The sequence below is a fragment of the Balaenoptera musculus genome, chromosome 1, assembly GCF_009873245.2.
Source record: "Balaenoptera musculus isolate JJ_BM4_2016_0621 chromosome 1, mBalMus1.pri.v3, whole genome shotgun sequence".
Lineage (NCBI taxonomy): Eukaryota > Metazoa > Chordata > Mammalia > Artiodactyla > Balaenopteridae > Balaenoptera > Balaenoptera musculus.
The window spans coordinates 156,611,904-156,627,242 of NC_045785.1; the positions used below are offsets into that span (position 1 = coordinate 156,611,904).

Consider the following 15,339-nt stretch of genomic DNA (forward strand, 5'->3'; position numbering starts at 1 on the left):
TAGTTCCTGCTGTTTTTCGTATCTGCCTTCAGTGGCTAAGGTTGGTTCAGTGGGTTGTGTAGGCTTCCTGGTGGAGGGGACTATTGCCTGTGTTCTGGTGGATGAGGCTGGATCTTGTCTTTCTGTTGGGCAGGACCACGTCCAGTGGTGTGTTTTGAGGTGTCTGTGACGTTATTATGATTTTAGGCAGCCTTTCTGCTAATGGATGGGGTTGTGTTCCTGTCTTGCTAGTTGTTTGGCATTGGGTGTCCAGCACTGGAGCTTGCTGGTCGTTGAGTGGAGCTAGGTCTTAGCCTTGAGATGGAGATCTCTGGGAGAGCTTTCGCTGTTTGATATTACATGGAGCCAGGATTTCTCTGGTGGACCAATGTCCTGAACTCAGCTCTCCCACCTCAGAGGCACAGGCCTGACACCCGGCCGGAGCACCAAGACCCTGTCAGCCACATGGCTCAGAAGAAAAGGGAGAAAAAAAGAAAAAAAGAAAGAAGAAAGTAAAATAAAATAATATTATTAAAATAAAAAATTATTAAATATAAAAAATTTTAAAGTAATAAAAAAGAATAAAAGAGGAGAGCAACCAAACCTAAAAACAAATCCATGAATAACAAGCACTAAAAACTATACAAAAAAACAAAACAAAAAACGGATAGATAGAACCCTAGGACAAATGGTAAAAGCAAAGCTATACAGAGAAAATCACACAAAGAAGCATATACATACACAGTCACAAAAAGAGAAAAAGAAAAAAATACATATATCTATATATATAAAAAAAGGAAGAAGAAAGCAACCAAATCAATAAACAAATCTACCAATGATAATAAACTCTAAATACTAAACTAAGATAAACATAAAACCAGAAACAAATGAGATGCAGAAAACAAACCCCAAGTCTACAGTTGCTCCCAAAGTCCACCATCTCAATTTTGGGATGATCCATTGCCTATTCAGGTATTCCACAGATGCAGGGTACATCAAGTTGATTGTGGAGATTTAATCTGCTGCTCCTGAAGCTGCTGGGAAAGATTTCCCTTTCTCTTCTTTGGTCGCACAGCTCCTGGGGTTCAGCTTCGGCTTTGGCCCCGCCTCTGCGTGTAGGTCACCTGAGGGCATCTTTTGGGAAGTCTGATATCTTGTGCCAGCGTTCAATAGGTGTTCTCTAGGAGTTGTTCCACATGTGGATGTATTTCTGATGTATCTGTGGGGAGGAAGGTGATCTCCACGTCTTACTCCTCCACCTTCTTGAAGGTCTCCCTACCACATGTACTTTAGACTAGACAGGAATTCCACTTTCTTCACTTTCCCAACTCCACTCTTAGCACCTCACTCTCAATAGCTAACCTACTTTACTGAGATCACAACCAACTGACAAGAGCCTCATGAACACTTTCTCATCCTTTGAATGTGTCTTCTCATTTTTTTCTTGCTTATCTGGTCCTCTTACTTCCCAAGATGAATCTCTCTAAGTTCTTGATATCTCCTACTTCTAGGGTTTCAGGGACATTGAGACATTTGTTATCACATCTTTCTTGTATCTTCCATCCTTCCTTCTCCATTGTTTTTACCTTTGTAGCTTTCCATTCACTTCTGAACACATTGCAGTCAGGCTTTTAACAAATTGTAGTCTGATTTCATGCTACTGAATTGGTCACATTATGGTCACCAGTCACTTCCTGATTACTAAAGCCAGTGACTTCATCTCAGTCCTCATTTGACCCAACTCCAGGAAGACATTAACTGTACTAGCATAACATATCATCATTTCCCCTTGATTAATCTGATGTTTCACTCTGTGGGTCCTCTTTGCATTGCTCTTGTCTACTCTTCCACTTGTCTTTTAACTTGTTTTCCACAAGCCTAGAATGCATACATTCCTCAGTCAGTTCCTAGCCGTCCAGCCATGTTGCCCTAATTTCCAGGACTTTGTGTCTCCCCCTCACTTGACCACACCCACATTGTGCCTTTAGCTCTAAGAACTCCTCTGTGCCCCAGACCTACATTTCTTGCTGCTACTAGACCTCTTTACATGGATGATATGCCATTAGCATCTGAAACTCTACACCACCAAATTGTAAATTCTCTCCTCCTTACTGTCCATCACTCCTTTTACTTCTACAATTTTCTCTATTATCTTTTTTCAGATAATGGTATTATCATCTTACCAATAGCCCTGGCTTGGAACCTTTAAAATATCTTCGGTCCTCCCCATTCCTCACTCTCAACATCCAATCAGTTATCAAACTCTCACCATCTCTTCAAAAACCCCTACTAAGTTATGCCCGCAGCTTCCATTCCTATACTCCTGCTCTGGTTCAAGTCTTCACATATTCTTATGCGGCCTATTGCAATAGCCTTCTAATTGGTCTCCCTCAGGTCTCTTTCAATTCCAGTATATCTTTCACATTGCTGCCAAAGTTTTCCTAAACTGTAAATCTTCCTGTTCAGGCAGCTCTCTTCTTGCAGTAGAATAAAAGACAAATCCTTAGCATGACCTTCCAGATCTTTCACAATATGGTCCCACTCTAACTTTTCTAGCCTTATCTTTCACTACAAGTTTTCATATAACCTGTGCTGTTTCTATAACGTGACCTACAATTGACTATTTCCATGAATTTGCTCATGCTGTATTTTTCTTCACTGTATCCATCTGTGAAGTATCTATTTATTCTATGAGGGGCAACTCAGATGGCAGTCTTCCCAGAAGTTTTCCCCAGCACCTTCTTGTTTGAATTAATCTCTTCCTTCTCTGTATTCCTAGTGAGCTGTGTATAATTTTTGTGGCTGTTTACATAGTCCTCTCCACCAAAAGACCTTAAAAACCAAGTCTGTGACATCTATCATTGTATTCTTCACATGGCCATTTACATATTAATTGTACAATAAATGTTGTTGAACTGAAGTAAAGTTAGTTATTAGCTTTAAATATTAGTATGAATTTTTGTAATTAGTGCTTTTAAAATCTTAATGGTTAAGAACTAGAAAGGCTATTGTGTATTGTAAATCTATTTTTCACTGAGTTAGTAATAATTCAAGGATTGATTTCTAAGCAGTTTACAAACTGCGGTGCAAGTCTGGTAATTTTTATCTCTAAGGTATGTTAAAACATATTAGGGGAGAAAGTATTTGCAAACGAAGCAACTGACAAAGGATTAATCTCCGAAATATACAAGCAGCTCATGCAGCTCAATATCAAAAAAACAACCCAATCCAAAAATGGGCAGAAGACCTAAATAGACATTTCTCCAAAGAAGATTTACAGATTGTCAACAAACACATGAAAAGATGCTCGACATCACTAATTATTAGAGAAATGCAAATCAAAACCAAAATGAGGTATCATCTCACACTGGTCAGAATGTCCATCATCAAAAAATCTACAAACAATAAATGCTGGAGAGGGTGTGGAGAAAAGTGAACCCTCCTGCACTGTTGGTGGGAATGTAAATTGATACAGCCACTATGGAGAACAGTATAGAGATTCCTTAAAAAACTAAAAATACAACTACCATATGACCCAGCAATCCCACTACTGGGCACATACCCTGAGAAAACCATAATTCAAAAAGAGTCATGTACCACAATGTTCATTGCAGCACTATTTACGATAGTCAGGGCATGGAAGCAACCTAAATGTCCATTGACAGATGAATGGATAAAGAAGATGTGGCACATACATACAGTGGAATATTACTCAGCCATAAAAAGAAATGAAATTGAGTTATTTGTAGTGAGGTGGATGGACCTAGAGTCTGTCATAAAGAGTGAAGTAAGTCAGAAAAAGAAAAACAAATACCATATGCTAACGTGTATATATGGAATCTAGAAGGATGGTACTGATGAACCTAGTAGCAGGACAGGAATAAAGACGCAGATGTAGAGAATGGACTTGAGGACGCCGGGGGGGAAGGGGAAGCTGGGACGAAGCGAAAGAGTAGCATTGACATATATACACTACCAAATGTAAAATGGATGGCTAGTGGGAAGCTGCTGCATAGCACAAGGAGATCAGCTCGGTGCTTTGTGACGACCTAGACGGGTGGGAGAGGAAGGGTGGGAGGGAGGCTCAAGAGGGAGGGGATATGGGGATATATGTATGCATATAGCTGATTCACTTTGTTGTACAGCAGAAACTAACACAACATTGTAGCAATTATACTCCAATAAGGATGTAAAAAAAAAAAAGTATTAGGAATTTTGCTTTCTGAGATTAAAAAGTAAAACAGCATACATATTTTAATTTTAAAACCAACTACTTTATTACTGAGTTACGAAATGGTTACTTTCTTCTTATAGTTCCTTAACATTTGTTGCCATCTAGTGTTCTATTTTGCATATTGCATGCTAAATAAGTAGAAGCAATTACATTACATTACATTAATATTGTATTATATCATGTCATATCATATTCAGTCCTCCCTCTTTATCCATGGGGGATTGGTTCCAGGACAGAAGTCTGTGACTGGTTGAAACTTTGGATGCAGAAACTGTGAATACAGAACCTGCAGATAAGGAGGACAGACTATATATACTTTTACAGTGGCAATGAAAGCACCTGAGAATTTTATCAGAAAATAAATCTATAACATGAGAAAATTATAATGCCATGCATGGATTCAGTTGTGTAACTTCTTTGGATCAAATCCCTATTCTGTCACTTTCTAGGTCTGTGCTCTTGGGCAAGTTACTTAATGTCTCAAAGCCTCAGTTTCTTATCAACAGAGTGATAAAAGCCACTTAAAATTCAGTGAGAGAGTTAAATAAATTAATCCATGTAAGCCATTTAGGAAAGTATATGGCACACAGTAAGTGATCAATAAATGTTTTTGTTTTTCTTTGAAATTTGCAAGTCATTACAACTGGGAATAATTTTAAAAGAAAAAATTAACCTGGGAATAAATAAAGGTAGAAAAGTAGAGGTTTTTGCAGTGATGTTTTGGTAAAGCTACAAGATAAAAAGGTTAACTAGGCCTTAGACCTGCCTGCCTCTATTGGAAGGGAAATTGTTGGCTTTGGCATGATGTTCCCATGAGCATATCTATAATGAGATAATCCTCTAAAGAAATATTTTTAAAAAAATACCCATCCAGAAGGTTGAATAAATGTCCCCCCAAACTTTTTTTTTCCTTTTTAAGTATTCAAATTATTGTTTTCCTTAGACTACAGCGGAATCAGAAAGGCAAGAATTAGAAACCCGAAGTAAAAGGAAAATCAGAAAAGCCTTGAGCATTTGATTGCAAGCACAAATGTAGAATATAATGTTTCTTGATATGTACACTATCTCCCACAAGACAAAAACAAATTATAAATATATTGAAAATGGGAGATAGGGATAGACTGACTGATAGGTTCCTAGTAAGGACGAGTTTATAAATTAATAATCACTAGTGTGCATTATTTTTAAAGTAAATGCCTAAAACATGTTGAAAATCATTTTTATTTTGTGGGCTATATTTCATAAAAATGAAAGCATTTTCATAAATTTTTAAGTTTATGTTCATAAGTGTGGACTGTATTATTCCTCATAATTCTTTAATCCTATAATCATGAATTCTTTGATCACAAGGATATCTAGGAACCTAACCCTAGCACTTGGGAAGGACTTTTATATTTCCTAAAGAGTTTCCCTATTTTAAGAATTGAGTTGACTAGGTACAAATTTATTTTGGAAAATGTTTTGACTCCATTAAGATAGTAGTGCATACTTTTTGGTTTAATAAAACTAGGACTGGGAATATCAAGTCCAATAAATTATGTTTTGAAAAATGTGTTACTGTGGCCAGCAAAGAATGACCACAAATAAATTTCCCAGAAGAGAAAAGGCCCTTTGAAGATTGAGTCTACTGGAGGGTGAGGGTTGTGTAAATCCCCAACTCCCGAAGTCCTACAGCCATTTCCACCAAGAAAGGGATTGTGCTCAGGGAAAGGAAGGAACCACGACCTTGGGAACTACTAGGAGAAATGGCAGCCGCAGATCCCAAATTAACTTGGTCACCTGTGAAGATCTATCAGTTAATTGGGTTGGCCAAACATCTTATGGAAAAACCCAAACGAACTTTTTGGTCAATAGTCTTTGACGATTCGGTTATATGCCTTTACTGAATGATTATATGGAGTATAATCAGGGAGTACTGAGTCATCTGGGATTCTGAAAACTAGGAGAGTGAGTCTTAGAATTAAAAGACAAGGCTTTAATGGAAAGAATGTATAAATATTTATTTAGTAAACCCAAATCTTGTATATGAGGACCATTGTAAGATTAAATGACTTTTCTAATTCCAAATGTTACTTAATATTTTCTTCGTTGTGACCAGACATATATATTAAAATCAAAACAAATAAAAGCAAAAGCTATTTTATATGGAATCATTGGCTACAAACCGAGAGTGATCAATATCCAGTTTTTAACCTAATATTTTTATTCAGTGTTTCATTACTGCTTTCGTACTCACCATCACCTCTCAGTGGTGGCTACTCCTCATAGAAGGCCATCCACGAAACCAAGGCTCCAGCAACGGTTTTGTTTAAGTGATTTACAACTTCTCACTTGTGCTTTTTGTTTATATCATCTTAGCATTAGGCCTCTTACCTGTCAGGATCATGTACTGTTCCCTGTTCTTGAATTGATTGAATTCTTTGAATTGACTCTTTAGTTGCTCTTCATGTTAGCCTGATCTTCAGCAGTTCCTTCCACTGTTCCTGTACCTAATAAGGTTGATTCCTGAGTTTTTATTCAATGAAAAACCTTCTGATTAAATATATTAGTTTATACTCCATAATAATTTTAGCCCTTCATGATATTCATATATCAGTGAACATTATGAACATTTTTATTAGGTTCATAAAAAATATTTTACACAAGAGCAATTGTGTTCTGAAGCGCAAAAATCTCTAATTCATAGTATTTCAAGCTCCAAGGGTTTAAATTATAGAAAAATTATGCTTTTCCATTTCTTTTAAAATCTAATGTAAAATTTTATTTTCCAGACATTTTCAACTAGAATTGGACTTGGGAGTAACTCCCTAGGAGAATCTTTTTTCAGGCATTTTATTTGCTTTTCAGTTAATCTGGGACAGTTGCATTTTATCCTCATTTTTTTATGCCTAGGAGTATAGAACATTTCCAGAAGACTTTGAAAGAAATTAGGGTTTAATGCTCTCATGATAAAAAGAAGAAAATTCACATATCCTAGATATTTATTGTCTATATTTATTATAGCTTTCACCAGAGGGAAGCATAGCAATGCCTAGAGCTTACAGTGCTTTACTGAGACTGCTTCCATCTCCATTAACAACAACTGCGACTATCAAGTTATAATTACATAGTATATAAGTCATATGAGACTTGAGTTTCTTTCTCTCAATTCGGGGGAACACGTAGAGGTTGAGTGAGGAAGATATTATGAGGAGCCACTGGGATGAGACTAAGACACCATAGTATGACTCAGATTTTCTATGTCAAGCACCTTAATTTTATTTTTTTCTTGAGATTTTGAATTTAGTTTATTATTGTGTGTTATGCATAACGATATTGTAAATATAGCCAAAAGGAAGTTAGAGAGAATTTTACTTCTGGAAATTCAGAGTGGGAAATTTAAACTAAAGGACAATTATCGACTTTTAAATTGCCAGAAATGAAATATAACACTTCTCATTTTACAAAACTAGGTAGTAAATGCTGTTTTGAGCCTTTCCTTATCTAAACTTGATTATTACCTAATTTTTACTTTAGTTATGTGTGTAAGGAGAGTGAACCAAATCTTATCTTACTTATATTTAAGGAAACTCAGTTATTATATAATGTTAAACAATAAATGCCTGTATGTAATGATAAATACATCTCATCTTAAAATTTTGATCTGTTTATCATTTAGAGTACAAATAATTTTTAACCATGTCCAGATGAAAACTCAGTTAAATTAGATACTTATATATTTCTTGTAGTATAAACATGATATATAATTGAAAATACTAGAACACTTGGTTTTTCTGATCCCCTTTTATAAAATTCAGACTCCTCTGTGGCCCTTATCAAGGTTTGTTACCTGAATTTTCTTAGTTGATTAGTTAATATAGCCTTAATTGTGCAAACTGAAATACGTGAATAAATACAACATTTGAATACATGTAAAATTTGAATACATGTAACATATGAATCAGTAAGTGGTATCGACAAACAAATATAAAAATATTCTTTACTTTAACTTTACAGTGAGTTGTAACTATTTTAAATAAAATCAAAGCTTAATTGTCTCATTTCCCCCTTATTTCTTCTAAATTCTAAGGTCCCATTTCACTCTGTCTTATTCTGGCAGGCTTTAATCCAGTGCGAACAGTTGAAGAATGAACTGGAGAGGCAGACAGAGCGGCTTGAGAAAGAACTCGCATCTCAGCAAGAAAAAAGAGCCTTTGAGAAAGAGATGATGAAAAGAGAAATAGCAAAAGAAAGAGAGGACATGGGCTCAAAGGTATTTAAAGGGTTCAATTTGTTATCGACATTGCAGAAGAAATGTGGTGATGTAGTTGATGAGTCTACAGGCTGCAATTCTTGAATGATGTTTATTTAAAATTTTTTTTTAATATCTTTATTGGAATATAATTGCTTTACAATGTTGTGTTAGTTTCTGTTGTACAACAAAGTGAATCAGCTATAAGTATACATATATCCCCATATCACCTCCCTCTTGAGCCTCCCTCAAATGATCTTACATGTTTAAACCATTTAAGTAGTCAAGTTGCTTATAACTTAGAGTTCATAAAAATTTTCTATTCTTCAATGTGTTTCTCAATAAAAGTTATATTCTCTGACCTTTCCAAAGAAAATAATCAATTAGATTTCATGATAGGAAAATGTGAAATTTACTCTAATCCTGCCATTCTGTTTGATTCCCTCTCTGTTTGTCAGAGGAGAGCAGGTGCTCTGCAGATATCCAGATTTTACTTCAAGCTTGGTTAAATCAAGGAGAGATGACTCCCCCATTTCATCCCCCACTCCTAAATTAGACTTTAAGAAGGTAAAACACTTGTAAGAAACCAAGTAACCAAAAAAAAAGTGAAGATATACTCTGTACAAAATAGGTTCTAACAAATTACATGATGAATAATGACTATAACCAGATGAATACATGGAAGGGAGAAATTAGAGGCAAAAGGAACAGATAACGAGATGGGCAGTGTTTGAAAAACAGTAACAAACTAGAATACAGAGTTTAGTGGAACCTAGCTTTAAAGTTGCTACAGTTAAGTAAAATTGAGCAAGATGTGGTCCCTGAAGTAACCCAAACAATGGTTACATGTTCTGTTTTTTCAAAGCAGGCTCACAGCTTATACCCTACATGCTGTCTTAAACATGTGGTAATTAACTCATTCAGCAAATATCTACTGAGTAGCTGCCGTGTGCAAGGCAGTGTGTAAGCCTAAGGCTATATAAAGAGAAAAATCACAAATTCTGCCCAGTGAGTTTTAAGTCTTAACCTTACCTGAGCCAAGGTAAACTCCCTTGTTTTCTTATCTTTTTTAAAAAATTGTGCCTGTCAAAACCTACTTATAGGTCAATCTAATTATCTACATTCTCTGACCTGGATTGGTGATCTCAGCTAGTGAAGAAAAATCCTATAATCTTGCAGATGACACCATCATACACTTATGGTTCAATGTCCACCATTCTGTTGGTGCTTTCTAGCAGTCCTCCTATGCATTCCTCTCTCTCCCGTTCATTCAGGATTCAACAGATATTAATTGGAGGTCCTGGGAATGTGGTAGTCACAGGACCAATGCAGTTACCTCATGAAGTTTATAGACTTGTGGGAGAGGTAGACATTAAACACATACTTCCACAAATGAGTTTTTACCACTATGATAAAGGCATGAAGGTACGGTATAGAGTACCATGAGAATGTGTAACAGGCAACTATAACTTAGTCTGGGCAGTCATGGAAGACTTTCCTAAGAAAGAGGTTTTGCAAATGAGGCTCAAAAGAGTTGAGTAGGAGTGGTCAGGTGAAGAGTTGAGGGGAAGAGTTTCAGACCCAGGAAAACAACACTCCCAAGGCTCTGAAGCTAGAAAGCATCATACTTTCTAGGAATTTAGAGAGGGCTCAGGTGACTGGAGCATAGGAAGTAAGGGCCAGAGTAGTGGAAGATGAGTTTGGAGAAGTATGCAAGGACCAAATCATGAATGGTCTTAAAATGCATGTGAAAGGTTTTAAATGTTATCCAAAAGTGAAGGGAAACCATTGAATGGCAGTAAATTGGGCAGTGTCATGATCCCATTTATATTTGAGAAAAATTATCTGTCAATAGATTTGAAGGAGGACCAGAATAAACCCCTGGAGATCAGGTGGGAGGTAATTATAATAGTCTAGGTGGGAAGTGTTGGTATCTAAGACACATTTTTCAAGGACTATTTCAAATCACTTTTATTCCCCTCAAATTCTCTACCATACCAACTCTCCCCTCATTCTCAGCAGAGAGCCTTACTTACCTCGCAAAGAAAGTTGACAGCCATTACATGGTAATCACCTTATTTATCTCCCCCCCACCTCTGCCTAAAGTAAAATTTTACCTGTACTGCAACCATGTCAGAATGGGAGTGGCTTAATCCTAATCCGTTCCTCTTGCTCTGAATCCCATCCTCTTCCACCACCTCAGGGACCTATTTCCATTAGTTCCCCACTCTCTTCTGAATCTTCAACCTTTGTCCTTCACTATAGCCTTTTCCTTATCTTTAAGGAAAATAGTCTCAAATTTCTCTCACCTGTTGAAAGAAACAATCTTTCTTCTAATCCAGTCATTCTCAATCTTGGCTACACAGAAATTCCAAAACTCTCATTGCCCAATCTGCATCCCAAACGAATTATGGGGGAATATCTGAGGGTAGGATCTAGGGGTCAGTATTTTAAAAAATTGTGCAGGTGATTCCAATGTGTGGCCAAGGCTGGAAGCCACCTTAGTAATTCCATATCCCTCCTTACTCTTCCCCTTAATAGTCAAGTTTCTTGAAAGATTTGTCCATACATGTTGTCTTCATTTTCTTACCACTCATTCACTCTTCAGCCCACTACATTTCAGCTTCTGTGCCCATAGCCAATGAAATTACCATTGCTGTGTTCACTGGAGACCTCCTTGTGCTATTTTTAGTGAATATTTTTTCGTTCCTATTCTCCTTAAAAGGTTCTGTTTCTTTGATTTCTCTGAATCATATTCTTGATTTGGGAGAATGATGATGTGTGCCTTTTAGGTTACTCTGAGTTTAAGGTGCCTTTGAGATAATGAAGGAGACACATCCAGAAAGCACCTTGATAGGAGGTTCTAGAGTTTAGCAGAGAGCTTTAGATTTAGATGTCTTTAGCACTACTGTGGCTTTAATTTCATATATATGGTATTGATTCCTAAATCTTTAGCTCTCTAGTGAGCTCCCAAACCAGCTTCACTTCCCATCTTCCCTCTCATAGTAGAACTACTATTCATTCATCCATTTGCCCAACTCAGAAATCTTGCTGTCATCCTTGTTTCCTCCTTCTCCCTCACCCTGTACATCAAGTCACCAAGTTCTAGAGTTTCAGGCCCCTACTGATTTTACATTGCCCTGTCTCTCCATCCCACTGCTCTCCATATCTTACCCTTGGGTGATTCCTGCAGCCCCAAGTGGTAGAAGCCCCTTGCTTCTGGTCTCACCTCCTTATCTGTTCTCTTACCCAAAGATCCAAGGATGATCTTTCTAAAATGAACACGTCAATATGTCAGTCTCTTGCTTTAAAATCCTTTCTTGTCTCTCTATAACCCCTTGGATAAAATTTAGGATCTTTTACTATAGCATAAAGATTGTACATTTTTTCCCTCTCTCTCGTTCTCCAGTCTCATATCCCTTCTCTTTTCTTCCTTGTATTACCACCATACTGATCTACTTGCACTTCCTCAAATGTGCAAACATGCCAGTCTGCCATACTATTTTTTCATTTCAGGATTTTTCAGGGCTTTGCCCCTCCCCTCCCATCCCCACACCCCCCACCTCACCCCCACTGCCTAGAGGAATCTTCCTTTGGCCTCTCTGACTGATCCTTCAGAGTTCTCGATACCACCTCTTCTCACAGTCTCCCAATGATAAATTTTTGGGAGCCCCTCCTATGGGCTTCTATAACTCAATTTATTGCAAAGTCTTATTGAATTATCTCCCCTAATTTACTATGATTCCCTTGCATATATGGTTTGTTAACATCCTTATTGCCTTATTGCCACATTCCTCCCACATAAAATGTGTTCAGTATATGTTTATTGAATGAATACAAGGGGAATACAAATGGAAGGAAGAAGGCCCCATGCCATTGGAAAGGCATGACTAACATACTGAGAGTTCAGAGGATCAGAACAGATTTCTGTCTGCAAGAGATCACGGAACACTTGGTGGAGAAGGTGGCATTTTAACTGAGCTTCAAAAAAACAGGCAGGATTTAGAAATGCAGAGTGTGGGGGAGATGTACCAACATGAGTAAGGTATGGAGGGAGGTAAAGTTGCAAGCTGAGCTTTGAGAGAGAGAATGAATGGCATCAAGAGCAAAGATCAGCTACCGTTCATGCCTAGGAGACTTTTTTCCTGGGTTGTTTAGTGGAAACTTTTGCCTTGCTGAGTAGTTCTACTATGTAAAAATATGTGGATGAGAATTCCTGATAAGAAGAAATAAAGGAAGTCTGAACTGTGCCAGGGAATATTCCAAGTGCTTTTATGTATAACTTTCTTAAACTGATAATTATTTCATGAATGAAAGTGGCAACAGAAATACAATGCATTTCTTTTTTTTTAAATTTATTTATTCATTTATTTATTTTTGGCCGCATTGGGTCTTCATTGCTGCATGCGGGCTTTCTCTAGTTGTGGTGAGCGGGGGCTACTCTTTGTTATGGTGTGCGGGCTTCTCATTGCAGTGCCTTCTCTCGTTGCGGAGCACAGGCTCTAGGCGCATGGGCTTCAGTAGTTGTGGCACGTGGGCTCAGTAGTTGTGGCTCGCGGGCTCTAGAGTGCCGGCTCAGTAGTTATGCCTCATGAGCTTAGTTGCTCTGTGGCATGTGGTATATTCCCCCACCAGGGATCGGACCCATGTCCCCTGCACTGGCAGGCGGATTCTTAACCACTGTGCCACCAGGGAAGTCCTACAATGCATTTCTGAGTCTGAGTCCTTTTTTTCTTTTTGCCTCCATTAAGCCTTATTTGACATTTAATCTGAAGATCCTGCCCTAAATAAAGATGTATGAATAAAGAGCTGAAAGTGATCCTAGCACTGAAGCAAGTACTCTCACAGAAAATGGCAGAAAGAAGCTCTGAAGTAAAAGGATTTAGTGTTGAATCCAATTTGACCTTTATGTGACCTTGAACAATTCATTTAACCTCTCCAAATTTCAGAGTAGTAGATCCTTGGTTGATCTACTCAAGGAATTGATAGGATTAAATGAGATAACGTTTTGAAAGTACCTAATATAATACCTGGCTTAGGTTAGACCCTTTAACAATTTTAGCTTGTGGCTATTATTCTTACTCTAGTGAAAGAGAGAATTAGCTCTATTGGGTAGATTTCTTGGACCTTTGTGTTAGTAAAAGCAGACAAATTTTAATATAAAGTCCAGCTTTACTTTTTATTTATTAGCTTGAATGAACTTGGGAACATTACTTAAGTTTTCATTTTTTCAACTGAAAGTTAATCCAATACATTCCTTTCCAAAGGGAATTAAAAGAGAAAATTATCACACTGCCTAGCACAGGAAGTTAATTTAATAGGGAGTCTGAACAATTAATCATAACGTTGTAAGTTCTCATGCTTAGTGCTGGAGCAGACATCCCTGCTTTCCTAGTGGTAGGAATGCTCGTGAGACTTGTAGATTTTCTTTCCTTCTTTTTATTATTTTTCTTCTTTCCTTTCTTCTTACTGCTTAAAAATTTCATTTGTGTGGGAAGCTCTAGGAGAGCAGATGCCTTCTACCTAGACAGATTTTGAATCATTCCCCCATGAACAGTACTTGCTGTGAGTTTGCCTGTTGGCATCAGTAATGGTCTTTGGTTGCACTAAACCACTAAGTTTGTTCGTTCAATCAGTCCTTCAATCATCTATTTATTGAATGCCCCCTGTGGTTTGTGAATTTTCTCAGTTGGTTCCCTTGATAAACCCATTGCTAGAATCCTTAATTCTTGTACCTTTTTAATGAGGAATGCCACTTTATACCACGTTCAGTACACTAGGGACTGCTTTAGTGTAGAGATTTCTATCAAGCTCTCCTATCCTGGGTGTCCTTGTCTCTCGCTTGCCCCTGTCAAAGTTTAAAGGACTTATCTGATGTCAACACCCTGGACATCCAGCAGTGTTGCAGCTGTCTGTGTTACTTCTGCCCCTGCAACAGATGTGGATGGAGAAGCTCCTGCAGTGTAATGTTGACTTCCAGATGGTGGGCGTGGGGAAAAAGAAGGTGTGACAACAGGAGGGGAGGCCTTGAGAAGTGGGTGACAGAAGGGAGCAGACAGGTAGTGGGCAGAGGAATGAAGTGATGGGTGGCAGAGGGAAGGAATCATATGGAAGGTGTATGATTTGTTACATGCTATAGAAACTGACTCAGAATTTACCATTAGCAAAATAAATGTCTGCCCATTTACTTCAAAAAAACCACATAATATTAATATGTTTACCATAGATCCACATAAATAAGTAATATATGGTTTTTAGTAGCTGGTAATTAAAGTTTGTTATGGTTGTATGTTTCCAGAAAAGCTATAATTACGTATTCACAATATGCTTACTCATGAACTTGAATTTTTAAATTAAGAAAATTCAATTAATATTTTTGATTTGTTACATTTAACTTCTTTTGACCTTAATTTTTTTTTCAGATTGTAATCTGCATAAGGATAGTTTGTAGCTTGGTATTAGTAAAAGTAATTTTATGTGCAAATTAGATTTGTAGCCAATCTCTTGATGAAAGAAGGACATGTAAACAGCCATAAGTTAAATGTACAATTCTCCACAATCCCCAGGAATGTTAATTAATACATCTACCGTCTAAATTAGAAAATAGCTACTAGGGCTCATTATTTTCATGTTGTCAATTTTAATTAGTTGACAAAGGTAATCTTGATTTTTATTACAAAATTTTAGTTATTGATTTCAGTTGTAAAACTGAATTCACACCCATGTTAGTGTACAATGATAGATTTCAAATATTATTTCAAATTTATTATCAGTTTTTATTTTAGCTGATTAAAAACTGATAGCTATCCCATATATTTTGATCTGGGGCAAGGTAGCATTTCTTTATCATTTTAAAACTGCTAATACAAATGAGAAATTAATAGCTTAGAAAAGT

At 37.1% G+C, this 15,339-nt stretch overlaps 1 protein-coding gene across 8 annotated transcripts in view; it reads left to right on the forward strand.

Moving 5' to 3' along the window:
• The window catches only part of SDCCAG8 (SHH signaling and ciliogenesis regulator SDCCAG8), a 268,342-nt gene that overhangs the window by 79,922 nt on the left and 173,081 nt on the right, over positions 1 to 15,339 (forward strand). For all 8 annotated transcript variants that reach the window (XM_036863025.1, XM_036863052.1, XM_036863043.1 and 5 more), the window contains one exon: positions 8,313 to 8,465. In XM_036863025.1, coding sequence (XP_036718920.1) covers positions 8,313 to 8,465 — 153 coding nt within the window. The remainder of the gene's footprint in view (positions 1 to 8,312; positions 8,466 to 15,339) is intronic.